Source organism: Gadus morhua, chromosome 4 (assembly GCF_902167405.1).
Source record: "Gadus morhua chromosome 4, gadMor3.0, whole genome shotgun sequence".
In the NCBI taxonomy this organism is placed as follows: domain Eukaryota; kingdom Metazoa; phylum Chordata; class Actinopteri; order Gadiformes; family Gadidae; genus Gadus; species Gadus morhua.
The window spans coordinates 11,155,206-11,181,143 of record NC_044051.1 but is presented as its reverse complement, the minus strand read 5'-3'; the positions used below and the strand labels follow the sequence as shown (position 1 = coordinate 11,181,143).

The 25,938-nt window shown below is 42.2% G+C and overlaps 2 protein-coding genes across 3 annotated transcripts; one reads left to right on the top strand and one right to left on the bottom strand.

The window, feature by feature from the left end:
* Nucleotides 1-790: 790 nt before the first annotated feature.
* On the bottom strand, nt 791-15,267 carry slc27a6 (solute carrier family 27 member 6). Its single transcript, XM_030354167.1, has 10 exons — nt 14,603-15,267; nt 13,128-13,340; nt 11,837-11,995; nt 9,620-9,744; nt 8,026-8,220; nt 4,664-4,754; nt 3,722-3,920; nt 2,956-3,053; nt 2,534-2,664; nt 791-1,826 (listed from the first exon to the last, which is right to left on the bottom strand). The coding sequence occupies exons 1-10, from the start codon at nt 15,087-15,089 to the stop codon at nt 1,650-1,652; spliced, it is 1,875 nt and encodes a 624-aa protein (XP_030210027.1). The 5' UTR covers nt 15,090-15,267; the 3' UTR covers nt 791-1,649.
* Nucleotides 15,268-16,792: 1,525 nt separating this feature from the next.
* On the top strand, nt 16,793-25,344 carry LOC115541365 (long-chain fatty acid transport protein 6). 2 transcript variants are annotated; one of them, XM_030353048.1, is made up of 10 exons: nt 16,794-17,415; nt 18,109-18,312; nt 19,654-19,812; nt 20,382-20,506; nt 21,179-21,373; nt 21,621-21,711; nt 22,062-22,260; nt 23,084-23,181; nt 24,052-24,182; nt 24,268-25,344. In XM_030353048.1, the coding sequence occupies exons 1-10, from the start codon at nt 16,938-16,940 to the stop codon at nt 24,442-24,444; spliced, it is 1,857 nt and encodes a 618-aa protein (XP_030208908.1). In that variant the 5' UTR covers nt 16,794-16,937; the 3' UTR covers nt 24,445-25,344. The 2 variants fall into 2 exon arrangements, with proteins under 2 accessions (XP_030208909.1, XP_030208908.1); XM_030353049.1 differs by lacking the exon at nt 18,109-18,312 and having other exon boundaries at nt 16,793-17,415.
* Nucleotides 25,345-25,938: the final 594 nt, after the last annotated feature.

Sequence of the window (25,938 nt, the reverse complement as noted above, 5' to 3'; positions counted from 1 at the left end):
ATCTGCAACGAGCGAAACCATTCACATTATATGACAAGGTGGAAATGTAGCAATATAATAATGACAATGAAAAAACGATGTTTAAAATATTATACTAAAAAAAAACGTTTTTAATTGTCACCTTCTGAGAGTAAATTACAGTGTTTTTTCAAAACATTCTCACAAAGAAATTACAAAATGGTGTTTAAACCGTGTGTAATAAATTGATATTCTTTTTACAATGATAGCCAAATATGATTTACATACGATTTTCAAGTGTTGAGCTATCCATTCCTTCATACTTTTTACATATCGTCATGCTTTATTTGTATACAAATTATCACCCTCAACATGGCTTATTCAACATAGACACACCATTAGGCTACCCTCTGACAAACCAAACATAGAACTCTCAATTAAATACGTTCTTTCAGTCTTAATGTAATTCAAGTGCATCATTACAATCCTCTCAATATTAGAAGATCCAAAAAGAACAGTATTCACGGTTTAAACTATGAAAACTGTATCAAATATTTAGTATTGCATTATTAACGAGAAAAGCTAGTCCTGAGTGGTGATGCTATAAGAAGCATAGCGTTTACTGTTTTCTGGCTTGCACAGTGTAGTTGTTAATTACATTCAACTCTCGGATTAAAAACATTTCCTAAACCTTATCGTTTTTCAATTTGGTCTAAAGAATACACAAGTTTAGCTTTAAGCTAATGTGTGCTAATGTGCTAATGTGTTAAAGATGGGAAGTCTTCAATGTAGGCCTCATATCTTCAAAACCGGTGTTCCTACTGTGCTGAACTTCGTGTTGAGCGAAAAATAGCTCAACTTCACCTCTGCTTGACCAATGAAAGTCCTAGTCCTCTCGGGTTTACTACAGCTCTTGTATCACAGACTATAGACAGCATAGCTACAATGCGGTTGAGCCTACCAACCTTGGACAAACATTCAGGTGCAAAGTAACATATCTTGCACTTTGTGGAGGGGTTAGGCATGGTGGTCGACAGACAAGACAGAGCTTTCTGTCCATCATTCTATCGTTCAAACAAACAACAATAGTTAAGACACAGTTAATGTCCTCCTTCATCCTTATTTTGTTCCATCGTCATTGTCAAGTTAACTGAAGTCTGCCATGTAAGGCTGAAACAACAGCTTTACTTATTTAATATCGTGCTATTAATGAATCACATTCAATCTTAGTAGTGTTTTCACAACATAGAGCAAAAAACTGCAAAATGTTGGGTTGCATCCCAGGTTTAATGTTTAATCACTTTATCATTTTTTATTGATATCATTTTAGCATGTATGCCTCAACCTCCTGTCTGACCATAAGAAATGTGATATTCTTGATGGTCACAGAGAGGAATATTGTTGTGACTATCATCTCCATGGTTCCAACTAGGATTCAGGTAAATATAGTATTCAGGTTTCCTCCGAAAAAATAAGGATGGGACCAGTATAAATAGCTGCGTTATAATTCTTAAGTGCAGAACGGAGGTGTCCATGATGTTAAACAACAATGCGCTTAACGTCAGTGTGATTGTCAGGTTGCTTGTACCGCGGAGAACACAATGGCCATTTGTCGTGAAGAATTTACAATTTGTTTCCATTACTTCTGTGGAACCCATGGCGACGGAGACAGTTGAGCCAAAGCAAGGGCTCTAGAGCTTCTGTTCCCCTGCCAAGATGCTCTGGTAGACATTGTCTGTGAGCGGGACGTAGCTCTTCTGTACATAGTCCAAGACATAGAGGGGCTCCGAGATAGTGGACGGGTCGAAGCCACTCTGTACCAGTTGGAACTTTTGCTGCTTAAACGTTCCGGTGATTTCAATGAATTCCTGAAATGTGAAAAAATGAGTAGAATGTCATTCAACCCAGGAGAGAAGAATGCTGAAGAGAATGGTTTGGACAGTCGTGTTGAGATTTCGGTTAATCTCGGTTGGAATATCTGGTTTCAACTCATCAAACAAGAACTCAGTTAGAGATAGAGATCAGTTGGTGATTGACAAACCCTGTCTTCATGGTCATTGTCCAGGTAACATAAATGGGATTTTCTTCAGGGTTCAATGTTTTGTTTTCTGTGTAGAATGTATTATAGCAAGGCTTTACCTCTCTAATTAGTCTCAAACACGTTTAATGATCAGCCGTAACCAACACATGCCTTATTGAATAACAAGAAATCGAGGCTATCTGTGACATAACAAGAGATCCAGACTATGACTTAAGAGATCCAGACTCTCTGTGATTTATGAAGAGACCAGACTCTCTGTGACTTAACAAGAGATCCAGATCAATTGTGATTATAGAATTGATCCACATTTAGGAATTAGGAAAAGGCATAGGAAAAGATCAAGACCGTTAACAGAGCCTTGGTAAACGTTTTTTAACCTTTAACAAATAAGAATAAAGGGAGGGCTTATCCGGATTTCAAGCTTAATCGTAACATTTCCGAGGTACATTTGTAGTTCATATATATTTTATTTATACGAAGAGTGCTAGGGTTGGCTGTCCAGAGTCATGTCCGGTTCTACAGCCGAGGTGTTACCTGAATCCTTATGAAGACAGGTCGAGCGTAAGCTGGCAGATCCGTTACAACGTGCTCGAATAAGGCCTTCCCGTCAAACTCGTGGCCCAGCCTCACAATGACAGCAGCCATCCCGGCTCTTCCCTCGTGGCCTGAAGGACAGAAAGTGAAAGATTTAAAATTGAATTGACCTGTCCCATAACTAAAACCCTGCATATTTATAAACATGTGCAAAAATATCTCCAGGCACTATAATAAAATATATAAATCCGGATGTACACATTTTCATTTTAATTTCTAACATTTCGAATCTTCATTCATATTGGTACATCAATAAATACATTTAGTGGCAATAAATAGCACGTACACACATGTTGACCAATCAACCCTGACTCATCCACCGACCCACCCATACAAACACACCCCGACCCATCGACACCCACCTGGGACCTCCACCCCGTACACGTTGGCTTCCTGAATGAACCCCACCAGCCCCAGGGTCTCCGTCACCTCGGTCGTGGCCACATTCTCTCCCTTCCACCTGAAACGACCCGATAAGCTCAGGTCAGACGAGGGGTTCCCAGTATGAAAGGGTTCTTTCATTATCAGGCGACCACAGTACTACTAGGGACAGGAATTGGCACAAACCTCACCACGTGATATTAAAAGGTTGTTTGAGATTGTGTGCAGTTACAATGTGTATTTTGTGTGGTTCGATGTGTTCATTGAGGTTTAGAGACAAAAAAAAATCGGGGACTTTTTGGGTCTCTAAGCCGATTACTTACACGCCCCCATTTCTCTGCGTATGGGAAGACATGCGGTCTGAGCTGATTGGCCGATCGGGGAGCATGCCTAGTGTTTTGATTAACACACTATGCAGCCACGAGAATGAAATGAAGAGACCTTGTGAAATAAAAAGACTATCATCAGTTGTTTATAGTAACCGCTCTAAAAGTTCATCTTTATATTTGAGTGATTTCCTTTTTATATGGATACGTTGTTTTCTCCAAATCATTTTCAATGGAGCTGATTCGGTTTTTCCTGTTCTTTTCTGGATTTGCGTACTTGTAAACATGACGTGGGCGAACAAAGGCAGGCCGCCCTGTAAAGACCTGTGACGTCTCTCGGTGCCAACCCGATTGTCCACCACATGGGGATCGGCAGAAGTATGGATTCAGTGTAAGATCTCAGCGCCGTTTCAAGCGTTACCTAAAGGTGTCCCCGACCCTGTCTTTGAAGCAGATGAAGTCCTCCTTGTCCTCGGCCATCAGGTCCCCGGTGTTGAAGTAGGCGTCCCCGGAGGAGAACACGTTCCTCAGCAGCCGTCTCTCAGTCAGCTGTTTGCTGCCGGCGTAGCCGAAGAAGGGGCTGGTGGCGCTCACCTTGGATAGCAAGAGCCCCGTCTCGCCTGGGGAGGAACAACAGAAAGACCAGAACCGTCCATAGACAGATGGTTCCGTGTTATGGCTCGGTGATTATGTGTGTTGGATTGGCAGAGGTGGGCGTGTTGTCCACGGGTCAAGACCGATTAGACTCTGGGAAGGGGTGAGCCTGCACACACTGTGGTGCGGTGCATTGGACAATCAAGGCCCGCAAGATAAACCAGCCATCACTGCGCACACGCACACACACACACACACACACACACACACACACACACACACACACACACAAAGGGGAAGCTCAGACAGTCATCCCCTGCTAAATTTGGAACAGCTTGCCAAGTCTCAACTAACCAGATTAGTACAACATCTCGGTGCAGGGAGTCGGAGGAGCCCAGAAAAGCCACTTAGGTGGTGTTTGATAACCAACCGTTAGGTGGGGTTAGGTGGGGAGGAACTACCACATAAGAGTTTACAGATTGAACAATAATGAAACATTTTATGGAGGACGGTTAGAGATTAGCATTACCGATGATAAAGATGACCAGTGAGGTTACTGATCCTGTATGGAATACTTGTTTCCAGTTCCATATATGTAATGCTATGGGGGTGTCGTAAATATAGTCCTTGTAAAGCCCTTTGAGACTGGGATTATGGGTTAGACAAATATAATGTACTTGACTTGATTGTGTGCTTGACTCCTGAATCAGAATTGAATTATGTGTGCACCTGTACTGAGATTTTTTTGACTGTTTGACTGCCGTTTTACCCTTTTTTACTCGCTGACAAAAGCCGCGGGCATCCTTCACAGGCTCCTCTCTCACCATGTCGTACTTCACCAGATCGTACTTGAAAAGGAGCTGCAAGCATAGGAAAATAATTAAATAATATTTAGTTAGTAATTTGTTCAGATTGCCTTTGGCAGGAGAATGGATGATCAGTGAAAATGCTCCACACTTTATTTTCCACAGTCAACCGGTCTTTAGAGCCTTTGAATTGGTCCATGTTGATTGCAAATAATGTTTTTCGGTGGGGGAGGGGGGATTCGTATCACTTTAGCAGGAAATACAATTAAAATGATAGCGGTATTATAAAACACTCAATGCAAATAAAGACAAACTAATTAAAAGTTAAAAGAGGATGAAAATAAATACAGATAATGTAAAACATATGCGTTTACATATATTTGCTTCTTTTTGGATCATTGAAATTTGAGCGTCCAAGCACACCGACCTGGCAGGACGGTGTAACCGTCCTGCCAGTTAAAAAAAGAAAAAAAAGAAGCTGCATTAACAGATTAAACCTAAACACTTACATACTACTACTACTTTGACTCCACTGATTATGTGGCTTCTCAAGAAGTCAGTAGAGCGGTTGTATAATGCCTGCTTCGACGACAAAGTATATTAGCTTAACTAATCTGTGTTCAGGTCATCAAACCTTACTATATAAATAACCAGCCTTTCAATTGAATTATTAGTGGTGATTATTTAAGATTATTTGTATTTGTTTATTTTTAAACAGTTATGTTTATTCAAAGCTAGGGTAAGCAATTTGGAGGAACTGGACAGATCAAGCTAGAGATTTGAAAGAATCCAGCTGAAGAAATCCCTCCCCTACCTTCAGCCTCCCTCCAAAGCCCCTCCGCCAAAACACATGGTTAGCTAGCTAGCTTTAGTAGTAGTACGTCTGCCTAGCCTTGTGTAATAGTAGTATGTCAGCCTAGCCTTGTGTAATAGTAGTATGTCGGCCTAGCCTTGTGTAATAGTAGTACGTCTGCCTAACCTTGTGCAATAGTAGTACGTCTGCCTAGCCTTGTGTAATAGTAGTTTGTCAGCCTAGCCCTGTGTAATAGTAGTAACTCGGCCTAGCCTTGTGCAATAGTAGTACGTCTGCCTAGCCTTGTGCAATAGTAGTACGTCTGCCTAGCCTTGTGTAATAGTAGTACGTCTGCCTAGCCTTGTGCAATAGTAGTACGTCTGCCTAGCCTTGTGCAATAGTAGTATGTCTGCCTAGCCTCGTGTAATAGTAGTATGTCGGCCTAGCCTTGTGTAAGATTCTGCCAGGTAGGTAGGTAGACTGACAGGTAAGCCAACCAACCAATCACTTCAGTTTGGCCCAAATTTAATTATTGGACTGGCTTAATTACATTTTTTTGCGCGTTTGATTTTTAATTCCTGTTGGGATGTCAAGATAAAGCTAATTATAAAGAAATGCTACTAATATAAACTGCTTAACATACATTGAAAATAGCAAAACTCATATCGATAAAGCCTGGATCTCTGAATTGTGACCACATAATTACCAGACTTGATCAAAACCATAGCGGCACTATATTATAAGAAAAAATGCTCATAGGAAGGCGAACAATCTCAAGCAAGAGTGATCTAAATTGAATACCCATTTTGTATCAAGTGAATGGTCATGGCGCTGGTACCGTAAAATATACTGGATCCCTTTGTGTATGGGTACAGAGAGAGACTATGTGTCGACTTAACTGCACATGTGGACTTGGCTGTTGTGGATTGGGCATTAAGGGCACCTGGGAGTTTAGTGCAGCAGCTGTTCTAAGAAGGCATGCTGAACTGGGGATAACCCAACACACCGCCCACCGAGGGAACATTGAGCTCACCTCCTGTTGGGCAATGTTGTCTGACTGGGATATGTAGGGCTAAGTGCAGCTTGAACTGAGGTTACGTGAAGACATGGTCAAGGTCTGCTGGGACTTCTGGGGCAATAGAACACATTTGCCTTATAAAGATACAAGGACTGAGACCTCAGCCAGTGGAGGGAGGCGAGAGAGGGGGGAGTGAAAAGAGGTCATGGAGTTTTAACACTTTGCCTGGTACCACTCTACAATAAGGGTCGTAACAAATCGCCCCCAAAGGGATTAATAAAGTTGTTTTGAATGAGATTTTCACTAGGCTAATGTTGGTTATGTTATCTAAGGTAGTCATTTACACATTAAAACAATTTATTATTATTAATTTTTTATTAGTGTTAGGGTTAACCCTAACCAAATCTCCCATGCTAATGCTATACAATAATGCTTATTATTGCATTATGTTACTTAAGGGTTAATAAATGTACCCTTATTGTAACCCTTTCCTCTCAAAGTTTAAATTAAAAGGTCAGCATAGAAACAGTCAAGCTGGCAGCAGCCAAACCTCACCTTCATGGTTGTGGTAAGTAATGCATGAGACCTTGGTCTTTCAGCGACTATTAGAATCAACATTAGATATAATATAAGGACTCTGCATATGGAAGTGAATGAGGCAATGGGAGTGAAGAAGACAGGTACAAGTTACAAAGGCTTGCATAAATGGTTAGTTAAATTCAGACTCCATCCATCGGATACATCATTTGGCATGGAAAGAAATAATCATGAGTCTTAATATTTTTTTTGTGAATTTTCTCTTTGAGAGAGAATTAATTTGGTTGGATGTTCTGAACAGAGGGCTGACGCCTTGTGTATACCCGTTTCTAAATAAACAAATATTTATTTCATTAATAAAACCTGCCTCTTTCCCACCTTTAAATGTCTGACCTTGTGAACTTCTACGAACTATCAAAATATCAGTAGTACACTGGTTTTTGGTCTAACAGACATTTTCATGCATGTTCAAGTGTAGCAAAAGGGTCCTGAACAGTACCTGAGATGTACCTGTACAGGAGTACAAGAGCTCTATCTCAACACGTGTAACAGGTGTACCTGTCCAGGTTAACCAGACCAGGTGTTCACAAACAGGTCGACCCGAACAGGTACACTTGAGCTATACCAGGTGTCCATGTGTACTTGGGACAGGTATATCTGAGGGTAACGGGAGATGTACCTGAACAGGTGTACCAGCTGACCAGCTGTACCAGAAAACATGCAACTGAACAGGTGTTACTGAGACTTACCACCCGAACAGGTAAAGATGTCCAGGTGTACCCAAACAAATTCACCTGAACAATACCACCTGAACAGGTGAGGCTTTCCAAGTGTTCCAGTTGCCACCAAACACATGCACCTGAACAGGTTTTACTGAGATATACCACCCTAACAGGTGAAGATGTCCAGGTGTACCAAGTGAACCTGAACAGGTGTTACTGAGCTACACCACCTGGACAGGTGTCCCGTATCCTCACCTTGTAGAAGAAGTTGGAGCGGCCCACGACTCCGAGCTTGCCGATGTGGTTCATGAAGCAGAGGTTCCCCTCGGTGGAGCCGTACAGCTCGCACATGCGAACCTCCCCGAAGCGGGCGTGGAAGTCCCGCCACACGTCGGGCCGCAGCCCGTTCCCCACGCCCATCCGCACCTTGTGGGCCCTCTCGCCCTCGGCCTGAGAGAGAGAGAGAGAGAGAGAGAGAGAGAGAGAGAGAGAGAGAGAGAGAGAGAGAGAGAGAGAGAGAGAGAGAGAGAGAGACACAGAATGGGACGGAGACAAGGTGAGCGAGACACAAACAGAGAGCGAAACAGACGGAGAGACAGATTCCATAAGTATAATAAATCTATGGATAATGCGTCTTTCATTGGGGCTACCTCAGAGCATATTGGTAAAAAAATAAACAATTAAGAAAAAAATGAACTCAGGAAAAATGGGAATGCATATGAAATATAACTTGTGTCATTACCACTTAAGATAAGATCTTTTTTTATTGTGTGCGTGCGTGCGTGCGTGCGCGCGTGCGTGCGTGTGTGTGTGTGTGTGTGTGTGTGTGTGTGTGTGTGTGTGTGTGTGTGTGTGTGTGTGTGTGTGTGTGTGTGTGTGTGTGTGTGTGTGTGTGTGTGTGTGTGTGTGTGTGTGTGTGTGTGTGTGTGTGTGAACACAGCCACAAGGCTACAGTGAGTCTCAACAAAGATGCCTTTCAGTAGGGACCAAAACATACCCCCCCACACACACACACACACACACACACACACCCACGTTCATGTTTATGATTTGATGGTAGGTATTCTAAAAAGGAATAGAAATATGTCAACAAATATGCCATATATAACAGCCATAAAGTGCTGCACAAATAAACTGCACCAAAAGCAAGAAGTGTTTCCTTCTGGTTACCCATCTACTGTAGTGGAGAACATAAAGTACACTGGGTCATTTAGCTCTCACAGTGATGCTCACACGAGCACGCACAAACAAAGACCGTTTGTACAAGATCGCGTAGGCACTCCGGTGCCTCATCGTAGTGTTTTTGAACGGTGGACACATTAGACAAGAGTTCAGTGCGCACATTAGGGGAGCACTCGTATTTGGGAGTTACTGTCCCTTTAAGTGCGCACAAGTATCTTTAATACGTCGGGTGGTTCCCCTATTAGCGGGGAGGTCGGTGGCCCGGCCAGCCTCTAAGGCCTTCTGAATCAGTGAGAGGGTAACCAAGGGGACACGGGGACAAAGGCGACTTTGAGATCAGCGAGTGTGCGTGGCGTGTGTGTGCGTGCGTGTGTGTGTGTCTTCAGTGGGAGGCTAGATACGAAGGCCAATACAAGGACTCTAGTTGTCTTGCCACCACGGAAAACGGTTTTGTACAATGTTATTGGAATTTTTAATCGTGAGGGAAGATCCACGATGGTCAGAGATTGCAATAAAGTGGCTTTGATAGAATGTTCTCATTTGTCTTGTGTAGTAAAATGTTCCTTTTTTGTTCTTTTTTTACAGGTGTGAGAGTGGGATGTGACCTGAAGATTAGAAACTATAAAAAACCATCTAACTATAGAGATATTGTTAAGGCGGGCAGTACCTTAGGCTGGTTGCAGAGGTACCGGCAGAGCTCGCCAATATACTGGAAGATGGTCACGTCATATTTCCTACAGTCACTCCAGAATTTGCTGGCTGAGAACTTCTTCTTCAAGATGCATGTGGCACCTAAAGAAAGATGAATATGAACAGGAACATGAACTCCATTTATTAACTTAACTTGGATAGTGTCAACAGGGATGCCACAATGACACCATAAATTAGTAAACTTTATAGATAAACGTACACACTATCAGTATACAGTATATCCAGTGCAAATATAGCATGATGCAACATACAAAGTCTAAATCAGTAGCTGGAAATGGTTAACCTGAGTATTTGGGATCGCCATATTTAAAGGACATCCTGTTCAGTGGGTTAATCGTTGACAATCAAGGACTGCTGGGAAAATCACCTTTACTTTTAGTTGGCTCATTTTCAGCCAGAAAAGAAAGATAGATGAACATGAAGCTATTTTCTAAAAGAATGCCAGTCAAAGAATGAAGACGGGTATGGTTGGGTTGTTTGGCGTACGTGCAGATGAACACTTCCTGTTAGAACCACTAATGAAGATGATAATTGAAGTGAATATGTACACAGAGGGACAGCTTTGTTGGCCAGCCGCTCTGGAATTATTGGCTAGGTTCCCCTTCAAAAAGCCAATTGACCATTCACATGATTCAGTGCTAGGGATTTCAGCCATGGACCTTAGGGTTTTACGATTAAGGATCACACGGTGTACATATTCCATATGTACATCATATGTACATATATCACGGTGTGATATATTCATATCAGTGTTTAAATGTGGTCGATAGGGTTTACATGTTTAAATGTGGTCGATAGTGTTTAATTGTGGTCGATAGTGTTTAAATGTGGTCGATAGGGTTTAAATGTGGTCGATAGGGTTTAGATGTTTAAATGTGGTCGATAGGGTTTAGATATGGTCGATAGGGTTTACATGTGGTCGATAGGGTTTACATGTGGTCCATAGTGTTTAAATGTGGTCCATAGTGTTTAAATGTGGGTGATAATGTTTAAATGTGGGCGATGGTGTTTACATGTGGTCGATATTGTTTAAATGTGATCGATAGTGTTTAAATATGGTCGATAGTGTTTAAATGTTCTTTTCCCTCACTCTCCACCTCATCCCTAACTCTCCACCTCAAGCTGGTGTGTAGTGAGCGTTCTGGCACCGATTGGCTGCCGTGCATCACCCAAGTGGGTGCTACATATTGGTGGTGGTTAGTGAGGTCCCCCCTTCACTTTAGGCGTCTTTGAGTGTTATTAATTATTATTATTCTTCATGTTTAACCTCTGTTTTCCTTTTATTCCTAGTCTGTTTTACATAGTTTTGATGATGACTATATGCTCTGTAAGGTGACCTTGGGTGTCTTGAAAGGCGCCTCTAAATTAAATGTATTATTATTATATTCTCAATAGAATCGACTCAGTGACTAAGTACAGTTGAAAAGGCTTGTGGATTTGCCAAATTTACAATGAGCAGGAGCAAATATCCAATTGATCCAGGACTAATTTAGTCTAATCTGTCTAAAATTTTTGAAATCTTAGTAATTGCAATGATACATTTTCAATGTTGAATTAGACTTAAAACTATCGATAATTATTAAATGAGCTGCACCAAACACGGGTTGTATACTTCTATAAGGCTTTTTCTAGCCATTCATGGTTGCACTATCTTAACATATGGGCCATGGCAATACCTGGAAAACGCTCAATTGAAACACTTTACATAAGTGTCCTTGTCACTGTAATTACACATGTTACTACCTGTAACATCATGTCACATGTAATTACATTTTAGAAAAGCTTAAAGCTAACCACAATTAGACGTAACATGCGATTTCAAAACATTATTACATAATAAGTAGATAATGTCACATGTTGTCACATTGATTATCACAAAGTACCTACTAAATGTGCCAGATTAACAGACTACCTCACGTTATCTTTCTAAACCTTTCACTTAATACCAATCCACTCCTCTCCAAGAACGTAAGCTTACTGAACCTTTGTTGAACTTTATAATACCATCATTAGATGTGTCCCACTTGGCCCCTATTGCAGTCCTAAACACTCCTGGGAGACGGGATGGCTCTTCTGTGTTGCCTCTTCAGGTTTCTTCCCTCTGGGCTGTGAGATCCGGAGTGTGATTAAGAAGGCCTAAACAGAGACAGTGCACTCGACTGGGTTCGCCTACCCAGCTGCAGGGTTCCTCCTATCCCGATCATGGAGGCGGCGCTGTGGTACAGAGGGAGAGGTACGTACACCACGTCATCTTCCCTTCCACCAAACGCCCAGAAGCCTGCAGCAGCCTTCAACGTCTGCAAGTGGGTGATCACCGCAGCCTTGGGAAGCCCTGAGGCATTGTGGGAGATTTCAATCAAGTTAATAAACATAAAAACAGGTGCAATGACTTTGACATGCCCATGGCCATGTACTTATTCCAACTGTTTCATAAAATTGACATTTTACAAATGTACAGTTCAAGCTTGGCCAAGCTTGAACTTTGGCCGAGTTCAAGCTTGGCCAAATTAATGAGCCTCTTGGTTAAAACTTTTTTCTCTGGGACAGGTTGTTCACAACAACTAAGGATCCCGATCAATAACTCTGTTATACTCTGAGGGGGAGTTGTTCCTCTGCGTTTGACCTATTTAGTGGCAGTGGGGAAAACACTGTTGTTCACTGGAGTTCCACTGGCGGTGTCTTGGTTGTGTTTCCTCGTTTTGCAAGGGAACACAACCTCCTCTCTAACCATCCTGTGTCGGCCAGCCTCTTACACCCATTTGAAGATATCTGAATCAGTTTATTAGCCAAGTAAGATAGCACACTTACTTGGCTATTAAACATGCATTTTGACACACATCAAAATACATGACAGCGTGGTGCACTGCTTCCTAAAGGATTAAGAAACAAACGGTAGCAATATCATCAACATTGGTACTATACATATGTACTACTGGTTGGTGTTTTTGAGAGCCTTTAAGTCTGAATCACAAGCCACTCATTACTACTGAATGCGTCGTGGTAATCGGGATAGACGGGCTCATGCAGGGGACCTTCGCGCTCTGGTTAGGTATGATAAAAGACTTAATCTTAAGCTTCGATCTCTACTTTCTGCTGCTCTTTATACTTTTCCTTGATGAGGATCCACTGCTGCATCCTTCTGTTGTTTACCAAACTCGACCTCACGATTTCTGTTATCATCATTAGATACTCAGCTGACACTACATGCTTCAAAAAGACCAAAACTAACTAAATAAAGGTTGAATGATAAGGTGTTAAAAACATCTAACAACATAACTCAATAAAGAATATGGGGGAGAAGCATAGTCTTGTTGTTAGGGTGTTTGACGGAAATGTTGAAAGGTTCACACCCCATTTCTTCAGTCTACCTGTAGGGTGTGTGTGTGTGTGTGTGTGTGTGTGTGTGTGTGTGTGTGTGTGTGTGTGTGTGTGTGTGTGTGTGTGTGTGTGTGTGTGTCACTCACCGGTGGTCCCGGAGGTGAAGATGTACAGGATGGGGGTCTTGAGGGAGGTGGCGGCACGCAGGCTGGCTGGAACGGGCCGGTCCGAGGCAAAATCTATCTGGTCTAGCAGGGTTTGGACTTGGGTGCAGCCTCCATTCTCCCTCTTCATCACCCACACATCAATGTTATCCTCACGCAGGCTGGGTAGAATGTCCTCCAGGCATTCTATCAGGTCTGGGTTGAAAGGATGAATCCCAAAAATGTCATTACATCACATGGATCGACAGCTTTAACTGGCTACAACCACTACAGATTAAGCCTAACATGTTAACTAGAACTTTATAATTTCGTAATTCCAAGTCTTTTTGCAACAAGACAAAACAGGAATAAATACAAAACAAAATATAATAAAAGGCTACAATTGCAATTCTTCTAACCCTTTTTTCAATGAGACATGCGTGTACACAACAGGAGCCCTACTTCAGCATCTCTTAAAATGGTGTGGGATGAAGCTCTTTGGAAAATGTGGTATCACTTTTGTTGATTTGCAGATAATAATAATAATATCTTTAATTTGTAGCGCACTGTACATTCAGTAATCTCAAAGTGCTACAGAGTTTAAGAGAGAGGAAAAAAAATAAAACGTGGTTTAAACATATAATGCATTAACAGTAAAAGGGAAATTAGCAAAAGGCTTAGGATAGGATAGATCATACTGGACCGAACATGAGATTTTGTGGCCTAGTTTTGACTGCTTACAGTTGACGTTCTGCTATTGAAGATCTATTGAAGTCTAAAAGCCAAACACACATTAATATTGGATGCTTTTGATCAACCAAGTAAAGTTTATTACTTGTCGACTGCCGTTTAAGTTCAATTAAGTTAGAGCTGCTGAACAGATCCCTTTTAAATTAATGGGGAATGTAAACTTACCTTCTACAAATTGCTCTGATAGATATTTGTTCAAGGATTATAAAATAAAATGTATTAGTTGTTCAAACAGTCACTTTTTTCAATTAGTAAGATGTTTATGTTGGCCTACCTAGTAATAAAGACGTTTCTCTATTATGATGGTCATCCGGTTTAAGTAGCCTACGGTTTAAGCTGTTAAGTAAAGCTATTGTTATGTGCTGATGTTAGATTTCTATTTCAGGCACAGTTTAAGTAAATGGTTGATATGACAGTAAGGAGCTTTGTGTCGCCCGAACAACGGTTTAAGTAGAACAGGAATCCCAACTAGTCATAGCCTAATAATAATCTGAGGCAATTTCATTTTACTGTAAACTTCAATGTTGACAATGTTATAATGCTTGATCTCTAGTTGTTATCCAACCATCTCTGACAGCGCCCTAGTGCTCCAGTGTTGATACACTTGTGAACAATAGAAACCCAAGTGGTAGTTTCCTTTGGAAGGATTGTCATTGCTGCTGGGTCATAATAGTCCAGCAAACTAAACAAGACAATGGGGTATACATAAATATATGAAAGATTGTTACCTGCGCCAACAACAAGGGTCTTGGCCCCACAGCAGTTGAAACAATGCAGCAACGACTTTGACTTGATGTTTGTGTTCAGAAAGGCGACGGTGCATCCCACCTTGGTCAGGCCGAACCACACCGAGACAAAGTCGGGCTCGTTGTTCATGAGGAGCACCACGCAGTCCCCCTTCTTCAAGGTTCCCTGCTTCAGGAACACGTTGGCCACTCTGTTACTGCGCTCATCAATGTCTCGGTACGTGTGTACCACTCCCTCGTAAATAAGGAAAGCTTTGTCCGGGATACGCTGTGCCTGTTCCACGAACGTGTCCACCACAGTCACCACCTTGGAGGTCAGTTTGCAGAGCTCCAGTTTTATGCCGTACGTGATGATCTTCCACAAAAAGGTAACATCCTTCCAGAAGTAGGGAAAAAACAGTTTCTGCAGCACATGCAGGGCAAAAAGACCCGCGGCAACTGCTGAGAGCCACTCCTGGATGGAATACATGATGACCTCCCGGACGACTTCTCGAGATGCTTTAGGAAAAGTGAAGCGAAGTGGGAAGAGGGGCACATGAAATGTGAGGTGGCTCACGGCCCGGACTAGAAAGGTGATGCCCACATGGTAAAAGAGGCTGAGGGACAAGCGGCTTGTGTAATGTCAACCTGGTGAAAAGAGTCGCGTGTGGTGTCATGTGTCTCGTTGTTGTACAACCAAAGGGGGAGGATCTTCTGGGTGATTGAGCCCGCCTTGACTTTTGAAAATACCAGAGCCCATTGAGGAAAATACGTGTGACCACGCCCCTATTGTAAAGAACACGGCGGACCATGTGGCCTCGGCCATACGTTTCATAAACGAGGTTCTCTATAGTCTAGTCAAGGAGTTCCCAACTTTTGACTCACGTAGTCTTTCATTTTCATCAGGACCAACTCATATGCAAATGGTAAAAACAAACGATGAATAAATACGGATGCAGAGGGCCAACGCCCTTTATACTACTTACTTCAAGGTCATGGTCAGGGGAAAGACAAGCTGCACCCAGTCAGTTTATTTAGCAGACACACCTGAACACAAACGACCAACGGATAGCAATGGATATTTTGGAAATAATAACTATAAGCCATAATACTATATTTATTGAACAATATGTAGGCCTATACCTTTTTTAAATGATCTATACATTTTTTGTACCCTACGTGCCATTGCGTACCACCCTTCCTGCCACATTTTTCAAAACCAAGCTCTAGTCTAAAATATGTCAAGTGTCAAATATGTAATATAAGGCTGGCTATCTGATGACATGGTGGGTGGGGGAGGGCGGCTGGTCTTGATGTCATTGACATCAGCATGAATAGGCTGCTATGGATTGTAATATTTAGTAGTTTTTATTTTATTTGTATTTGAATTCTACACACTGTAAACCATATTCAACAACATCGTTTACTCCGACATTCAATTATTCTGAGGGATAATTAAGGACTACTTTCGAGGATGAACATCATGTAGATATTTTTAATGCATTGTATTTTAAGTGCTGAACGCTCTGGTTGCAAATTGTAAATTCAAACAGCTGTACTCTAGCGACATCGTTTGCCTGAATGGGGAACTACATGTGTTTAGGCTTATTTGAACGATTAGGTAATATTATTTTACATTCAAATCTCTAATTATGATAATATTCTAGATTATTAACAGATCACCCTTCCACATTTATATTATGTATTTTGGATTCAATGTGCTATCATATATAATATAATACTATAATATAGAAGAATATGCTTTTTTCCTAATTGGTAGGCAATGCTGAAAAAATATTGTTCTGATGTTCTTAAGGAATTTAGTCGTTCAATAAAATATTGAATTGTTCTTTGTTGTTCTCCTGTGATTATGTGCCTTGTAATACTCGCTATTTTTTTATTTTCTGTATTTTCCTGGAATGTTAAAAAAAAGAAAAAGAGTGTAATACAGAAGTTCCTGGCAAGTTGTGTTCAAATACATTACATAAATCCCCATTTTGTTGTCGTGCTGGGTATCACGAATTGACATAGGCCTACTCACTCCCTTAAAAAAACGTGTTATTATTAATTGCCCATATCTACCTACTGTAATTTAAATGATAACACCAGGGCTAATAAACTGTGTTCTGGATGGAGAGATTGTCAGAGATAATGCACTTTGTGGGAGGGGCGCCCCTATCTATATTGAAATTGGCCTATTGTTCCTTAATCCTGGCGGCGGGGGTCCCAGGGCATGAGCTCACTCATGCATACAGGCCGCTATCTCAAGTTTAGAAGAAAGAGTGCAGAAAGTTCACAAAGTTAACAGCGCCTGCGTTTAACGCCCAGTGACTTCAAAATGATTGTGTGGTTGTTGACGACATTCTCGGCAGGACTACTCGCTATTTTTCTATACCAATGGACAACACATCCGTTCTTTTGGGTCGATTTAAGGAACTACTTGAAACTTCGGAGTTTCAAAAAGGAGATGCAGACTCGTATGCGGAAGGGAATCGTGACATACCTCGACACTTTTCTTTACCAAGCGAGAATAACCCCTGACAAACCCTTCATCATCTACGAAAGCCAATCCCTCACGTACCAAGATGTGGACAAAAGAAGCAACCAGTTTGCTAAAGTGTTTAGATCTGCAGGATCTTTAAAGATGGGGGACGTGGTGGCTCTTCTGATGTGTAACCACCCGGACTTCATTTGTGTCTGGTTCGGCCTGTGCAAACTGGGCTGTGAAGTCGCCTTTCTCAACTTCAACATCAAGGCGTCCTCCCTCCTGAGTTGTCTGCAAAGCTGTGGAGCCAAGTCACTTGTGGTGGGCGCCGGTAGGTCTTGCAGAATAGGTCACTCGTCACTGTCACTTTACTCAAGCACCCTGTTTACTTTGCAAATTGGCAATTTTGCATGCGTCGTGTGACTCCATGGAAGTTCTGGTTGTTGTAGCCTAATCCATAGATAGACTGTGTTTTGTTTTTCTGGGTCGCTGACAAGTTATTATGAAGATTTAATCCGTCAATGTCAAAATAAACTAGAAACTGAGTGCAACACGATTCAAGCAATTAGATACGTTGCCAATGTGCTCTATGTCTATGCTATAATGGGATTATAATTATATAAAAAACGACTTAAAGCTTTTCCCACTACCTAATTTAAAGTAACCTATGATATAGCCTACTCAAAGGCATTGGTGAATAATGTTATAAATACGTTTTTGTTTGGGTATGAATCTATAATAGCAGTCTCGTTAGAGTGAACAGAGTGGATTTGAGCCCCCTGTGTTGACATGATAGATGGCAGCCTTCCTTTAGCATCCGTGGGATCATTCATTCGGGTCAAAGTCAAGATGGCAATAAATCTAAACAAAATACCTTTTTTTGAGGGTGAAACATCAAGTAGTCATCAAGTTTTATCTTTTTTTGAAAACGATCAAATAAGTTATTATCACACCGTGTTATTCCATATTAATCCATGTTGCATAATAAATATAAAATTGAATATCCCCCCTTTTTTAAATCCAGATTTGGTGGCTTCTTTAGACAAGGTGCTGCCCACCCTGAAGGCTAGTGATATCTCCTTGTGGACGGTAGACCACAGCGCTCCTTGTGATGGCTTCAACAGTCTGCTGGATAAACTGGACAAGGTGTCTGAAGAGCCATTGCCTGATCCTCCCAAAGTTAACATCATGTCTAACTTCCTCTTCATATTCACCTCAGGCACTACTGGTAAAGTGTTGTCAATTCATATCATTAGATAGATAGGACTTTATTGTCATTGCACATGTTACAGAGCAACGAAACTTGGGCTTTTATACTTCAAAAAAGTGGAAAGCCCTACGCCCCCTTAAATCTTGATGCTGAAAGGAACCATCAACAGAATAAGCAGATGTCATTCATCTAGCTAAAATAACTACTTGTAGAATATTTTTTAGATTTTCATGTTCAGTCCACTTATCCTCCGTTGGGTTAATCTGAGCTGTGGCTGCCATCGCAGCAACCCTAGAAGCTGTTGGGGCCCCCCAGCAGAGGGGGCGACCGTCCAGGCTTGTCCTCCCTGCGGAACAGTCCGCTCCTGTTTCAGCAGACGCATGTTGACGGGCCAGACAATGATCGCTTAAGCGAAACAAAGTCAATGTGTCAGAGGAAGTTAGGAGAGAGACACTGTGGAACGGCTATGAGAATGGCTGGCTCCAGAGATGTTTTTTCTTTTTTAGGAAGCCATTCAAGCCACTGCAGGAAGGCCATGCCCAAAGCTATTCGAGGGCGTCGAAAACACAGACTTTGACTGAGGGCCTCTTGGTGTACAAGTGGAGGGGGTGGAATACTTTGAGGAAACCCCAAGGGTCCCCCCCCCCCCTCCCCCCTCCCCCCTCCCCTCATCCACACAGGATCCAGGCCCCTTCAGCAGAGGTCTCTGCGTCGGTGCGGAAGCTCTGCAGTAGCAAGGAGCTGCCGGTGGATAACGTCTGTTAAAGGCACACGCTGAAGGCTCTGGATCGGGGTGGGGGTGTAGTGATGCCCTTAGGTGTTTTGTGTAGGTCTGGAGGATCTCCCATCTGTCTGCGTTCATCTGTGTTGTGTTGGACCGTGGGGGCAAAGAAAGAGGCAGTCACAGGAGTTTGCAGTCTGTTTGTTCGGCAGGCATTTCAGTTTTTATATGTTCAGCATTTGTGTTTGCCAGGGCCTCCACATCCTTAGGGCTAGGGGACACAGGACAATGTCTTGGCGTCTCGCAGACAAGGTCTGGAGCATCTTGTCTATGAGACTTCAGTGTCTTCAGTATTGATGAGACGATAGAACAAGCTGCCAAGGTTTGAGGCTTTGAGGCGTTGTACCACTATTTGTCCAGGTCAAATTCTTAATTTTTCTGTCATTAATTTTTATTTCCTCTGTATTTATTTTCATGAATTGGAATTCAAGTTTTTAGGAGCGTTTTTTTTTGGGTCATATACAAAGTCATACATGAACAACTAGCAATGGAACTCTTACATAAAAAATAGAGCAACTTTCTATGAATATATATATTTTTTTCATTTATCTCTTTTGTGTCCCGCTTTTATTTTGCAGGTCATTCTAAAGCCGCGCGGTTGGGTCACCTCAAAGCCATCATGAGCATGGCCTTCCTCCGGTTCTGCGGCGTCACGTCCGACGACATCGTGTACATCACTCTCCCGTTGTACCACATGTCCGCGTCCCTGCTGGGGGTCGGTGGGTGCATACAGCTGGGTGAGGAGGCTTTGAAGGCGTCTTTTGATCAGACCGGAGCCAAGTTTCTGCTCCATTTCATTGATCGTTTCATAAAAGGCAGCCGTTTTTTGTAGTCCGTGTTGTAATTGAATTGCACGTCTTTCAAAGGCCCTGTTTACACCAGAGCCCTATCTCGATCCGTTATTCATCTAGGTGCAAAAAAACTCCTGTTTATATTAAAGCACTAAACACAATTGCTCGTCAATCTAGATTGAATGTAGCGAATGCTTAACGGTTGATTACACCTCACAAACAACCGATCCCGCCTGTTAAGACGGAGAAAACATTGCACTTTGTATCGCAATCTCACAACAGTTTTCAATTCGAGATTTTAAGAAATTCAAAACACTGGTGTAATTGCATACTGAACAGAACACCATAATGGATCGTTTATTTTACCTCACAATCTTATTTCCATCAAAATGTACGATTGTTTCATGCACATTTCTTTATGTATATGGTTTCGAGGTTGTTGGTAAGTCAATGTTGGATTTATTATATTGGGAGCACTGAGAAACAATAAGCCAAATCTCTTCTCGGTCTCACAGGTGCAACGTGTGTGTTGAAGAAGAAGTTCTCGGCCAGTCAGTTCTGGAAGGACTGTGTGAAGTACGATGTGACTGTGTTCCAGTACATAGGAGAGCTCTGCCGCTACCTGGTCAACCATGCATGGGTAGGACATGCTATCTAAATCCTCTTCTAAATCCTCTCTATTCTGCATGGGGATATTTACCATTGTTCATTAATAGGCCCAAAAAAACACCAAAGGAGTAGTTCATTACATGCTATTCCCGACGCGTTTGAATTGTCTTTTATAAACCATAACTACTTGGCATTACTTTATGCTAAATCCTATAGAAACACATGTACCGGTAAGTATTGAGTATCGCATCCTATTGTTTTTAGAGTGTAACGTGTAACCAAATCTGGGGGGCTCATTTATCATGGAATACAACAAGGTTTTCTTTTCTTATCCATCATTGCTTCCGCCTGATTAAATCAACACTATATTATATTTTCACCAATGTGGTCCAGAAAGTGGATCTATACTTTGTAAACAAGATGGCCAGCCCTCCATTCTCTCATCAGTTTAATCCATCAGCTCTGTAGAGAATAAGCTCATTCCATGTCTGGCGTATACCAAATCAATGTATTTGTGTTGATGTTCATGCATCAATCTAATTGCATTCAACGAATATTCTCACCCTCACTAAACAACAATAAAGACCGAGGCAACGCTGAATGAACCGCTTCAGATGTCTAGCTTTAATGAGCCCTGGGTGGTGCATGGTGTTTCATTGAGGAAGCCCCGGTCGTCTCACCCTCCCATGGTCTCTCTCCCCAGGTCACCGAGGAGGGGGCCCACCGCGTGAGGCTGGCGGCGGGCAGCGGCTTACGGCCCGACGTGTGGCGGGAGTTCGCCCGGCGCTTTGGGAACATCAAGATCCGGGAGGGCTACGGTCTGACCGAGGCCAGCGTGGGGTTCCTCAACTACACCGACGAGATCGGGCCCATCGGAAGGGCCAGCTACTTCAACAAGGTCAGTACCGCACAAAAGTAAGCTCGGACTTCAGGATGCTCTGCGTTTGGTTGTGTTCTGCATGCATCGGGCCGTAATGTACTGAGCTCGAGTTTTAAATAAATTGATTAGTAAAATGAAGCAAAACATAGTTTTAAAAAGTAGACCTATTCACTATTGGCTGGTGGTCTTTACGGATCCCTGCCAGCATATTTATCCTCATATTTTGTTGCTCGTTTAGTTTTTTGTGTCTTATCACCCTTTTTAGCTTTCTATGCCGTTTGAGCTCTTGAAGTATGATCCCAAAACATACGGCCCGATCCGCGATGGCTCCGGAAGATGCATAAAAGCCCCAAAAGGTAAAACCATCAGTAACTTTGGACTTAAATCCACTCTTTACCATCATAGTTTGAGGGAATCTTTTTTTTTTTATCATTTATTTTATCCGTCTTTCGGATGAGACGGAAAACTCCGATAGCACTCATAGCAGGAGTAGGTGTCTATCAGATGACAGTGAGTGTCATCCTATAATGATATCAGTATAACTGTGGCTGCAAATGAAGCCACTAGAGGCCGCTACTGGGGAAACTTAAACAGTACAGCTTTAATCACCGTTACTCGTGCTCTCTTAAACCAGAATTGTAACATAGTGTTAAGCACCCAAACAGCTCCTACAAATACAGGGTTTTCCTGGTTTTCCTTCGTACAGGGGAGGCAGGCATGCTGGTGGCCCCCCTGACGGTCACCAGTCAGTTCCTGGGCTACGCGGGGAACAAGACCCAGACGGAGAGCAAGGTCCTGAGGGACGTGGTCCGGCCTGGAGACGTCTACTTCAACACGGGAGACCTGCTCCTCTGCGACCACAGGGACTTCCTGTACTTCTGCGACCGCATCGGAGACACCTTCAGGTGAGCGCCTCTGAGACGAGTGGTAAGAGGAGGCGTTGGTTATACCACACAGTGTGTTGGGGTTTCACTGCAGAAAGTACAGGACTGAAGTAGAAATTAAGAGAGATAATATTGATTGCCTTCAGGTGTGCGTGTGATTAGCCATTACCAGTCTTGGGAAATATTTGGGACTTAATGACGAGGGTAAGCCTTGGGCCAACAGCCGCACCCAAGTCAAACTGATATAGTCATTGTCTTCTCTTGGCTTTTAAAAGTAATCGTGATACTATCTGACAATAATTCATTCATTTTTGGCAGGTGACAGTGGCAATGATTTGGGGGGCTGGGGTTGGATGGGTAGGAGGAGGTTATACTGAAAAATAATAGAATAGAATAAAAAAAAGAAGAAAATAACAGTTAATTTTCTGGGACTGAAAACTTAGTTAAAAAATTTCAAAATTGTGAACTATGAACATGAACTAGTTCATTTTATCTGTGTGAACTGAACTTTGACCTAGCTCTTGTGAAGTGTGAACTTGCTCAACAGTGATGATGGATAGATAAGCAACATTTGCTACATCCACTGGCTAGGCTGGTAAACTGATCTATCCATAATATCACCCCTTTAAGTACAAAACAAGAACTACCTAACTATCTTAATATACTATCTAATTAATGTACCGTCACATCCCCATTAATGGGGGGTGTGGGGGGGTGCAGTGACAACATAACGTTGTCACTGCGCTTTCATGTAAAATGCATATTGTAGATCAGTAATAAATTTAGAATAAATACGATTTTTAATCCATCATCGGGCGTCCTTTCAATGTGTTTTGTATTGCAGGTGGAAAGGAGAAAATGTAGCCACTACAGAGGTCTCTGAGGTCCTGGGAAGCCTGGACTTCCTCCAGGAGGTGAACGTCTATGGTGTCACTGTGCCAGGTAGGTGAAGCTGCTTTCACCTTCACTTATAGTGAACACAGTGAGTCAGGGACTCGGCTTGACTTCTCATCGGGAAGACACTGCTCTTTGACAGGACATCGTCCCGGTCTCCGTCCTGGGCTATTGGGGGTATCACATAGGACAGAGGGCGCCCCCTACTGGTCCTTCAATAATATCTGACAAAAACAATTTTTCAGAAAAAAAAGTTTTCTTCCGTTTCATTAAAAAGAAAAATTATGAACTATTTAATATGAACTTTATCAGGAGAGAAATGGATAGGGGAGGGTACAACTGTGGACGTTTCATTTGGTGGGAAACATCCACAAATGTTTTTCTGCTGCTTAGAAGTGTTCATCGACAAATGAACGGCTATCTTGGCTGTTGTAGACTCGCATGGTTGACAAAACGCCAAGTGAACGCCTCCACAAGCCCCCTACTGATCTCCGATCCAAGGATGGACCAGGAACAGCCCTGCTTAGCTTCCAAGGAAACCCAGCGGTTCTGGGCAGGTAGCCATGGTGCTGGCTAAGTGATCACTCTATATGCATTTACATTTTATCATTCAGCAGAGGCCTCTATCTAAAATGACTCATGTTTATGCTGAGAAAGAGCAAAGCATTCAATCGATATTGGAAATAAGTTATAGTGCAGCACAACCTAGTTAAAATTAAAAGCACTGGACAGAGTGCAGGGAAGCCATAGGAATCAGAAATGCAAGCTCAGCTCTATATCAGCTCAAGCTCAGCTCTATATCAGCTCAAAATCAGCTCTATATCAGCTCAAGCTCAGCTCTATATCAGCTCAAGCTCAGCTCTATATCAGCTCAAGGTCAGCTCTATATCCATTAACTGCTCATCTTTTATTGGACAGGATATGAAGGTCGGGTGGGCATGGCTGCAATCATCTTAAAGCCGGATCATAAATTAGACGGTGCTGAAATCTACAAGCAGTTAGTCGGAAGACTCCCGTCCTATGCCTGGCCATGGTTTCTCCGAATTCAGGTAAGGAAAAATACCAATTAAATCTCCAAATTACTGAGATGAAATCTAGGTTCTGTCTCCCCGTGACTTTTTCTTTTGTTCTTAGACCTGCCCGGAAATGACGGAGACGTTCAAACAGCAGAAGGGGAAACTGGTCCACGAGGGCTTCAACCCAGCAGTGGTGAAGGAGCCCCTGTATTTCATGTCTCTCTCTCAGAAGGACTACATTTCCCTTTCTCAAAGTCTGTACGATGACATCATCTCCGGCAAGATTTTACTGTAGACAGAAAACGCAGCCAATCCAAGTTGAACTCAGGTTGAAATAAACGTAAAGGGAGAAATAGATTAATACACTATTGAATTTATTCTTAAGAATTATATATCGATTTTATGTTTATAAAACATTTGAGGTTATTTATGCTTATTTGTTTTTATATGTTTTATCCTTTAACATATATACGGTTGCTACGTTTCATTAACAAAACTTCCTGAGACATGCCTGACTTTCTATGAGCTCTTTAACATTTTATCATGGCTTGGGGAGGGTACATCTGTGGAAAGAATGACCATGTTTCTCTCCTCCTTAGAACTGCTTATCGGCAGATGAACGCGTGTCTTGGCTGTCCTAGACTTGCATGGCGGTCCTAGACTTGCATAGCTGTCCAAACGCCAAACGCCATCAAGTGAAAGAGCTTCCAAAGCTTTCTTTGTGCGGCAGAATCTATCCCTAACTCTAAGATTAAGCATTAAACGTATTCACAAAACATCAGTGCTGTTTCACCACGTGTGTGGTCAACCAGTCTCACTGAATCGACGTGGGTTAGGGTCAATGCCCATCCATCTCTGAAGACAAGATGGATGGACACGCACTAGTAACTGAAACAATAGTGCTAGACCAGGCAGGAGGGAAGAGTAGCGGGTCTGAAGCAATGAAGCCAACGGTTGATCAATAGGCCTTTCATAGTGAAACCCAGTATGGAACCAGGGATGTGGAACAAAGGTTTTACCCATGCTGTGGATCACAGAACTGGGTCACAGGAAAATTCATCATTGTTCCGCTGTATTTCCCCAGCTGGGGGTCTGTGTGCGTCCGACTTAGCTTTTTTATTTTTCCGTACATGTCACTAATGTGTAGTGTCGTTGCATTTCAAAAGAATTAAAAGCAGACTTGTCTAAAATAGAACCTGTCTCCACCATTATTTAGGAACTTTCTTTACATGTAGTCACATTCCCAATTCAATGTTTTGCTTGTGTTTTAAGTTGCATTCAGCAATTGTTGAAATTATTGTTCTACTGTAATTTGAGTTTTAAGTTATAATAATGGTTCTATGTAAATGTGTTAGACTACTGGTCTCTGCTGAAGATCCCAATGCATGCCAACCATGAGACCGAATCAAAGCACAATGTGATCAAAATGAGGACTGAATCAAAACACAATGCAATCCAAATGAGAACCATGAGACTCAAAGTACAATGTGATCAAAATGACTCAAATCAGCATTGGCCGACCAAAGATTGTTGATTGCACCCTTTGTTAGCCTGCCATCGCCAGAACAATTTGCATGTGTATTAGTCTCGAACCATTCAGGTTATTTCTGATTTCCACTGGACGCGATTAGATAAGACCAATCAGAGCAACTAAATGTAATACATGAGCGGCAGGCATCTTGGTTTTCCAGAAAATGCCTCAACTGGGCTCCCATAGGTACAGACGTTGTAACAAACCCTTCCTATATTAAATAAACTGTTGTGGTTGACCCGGGCCAGCTCTGGTGGA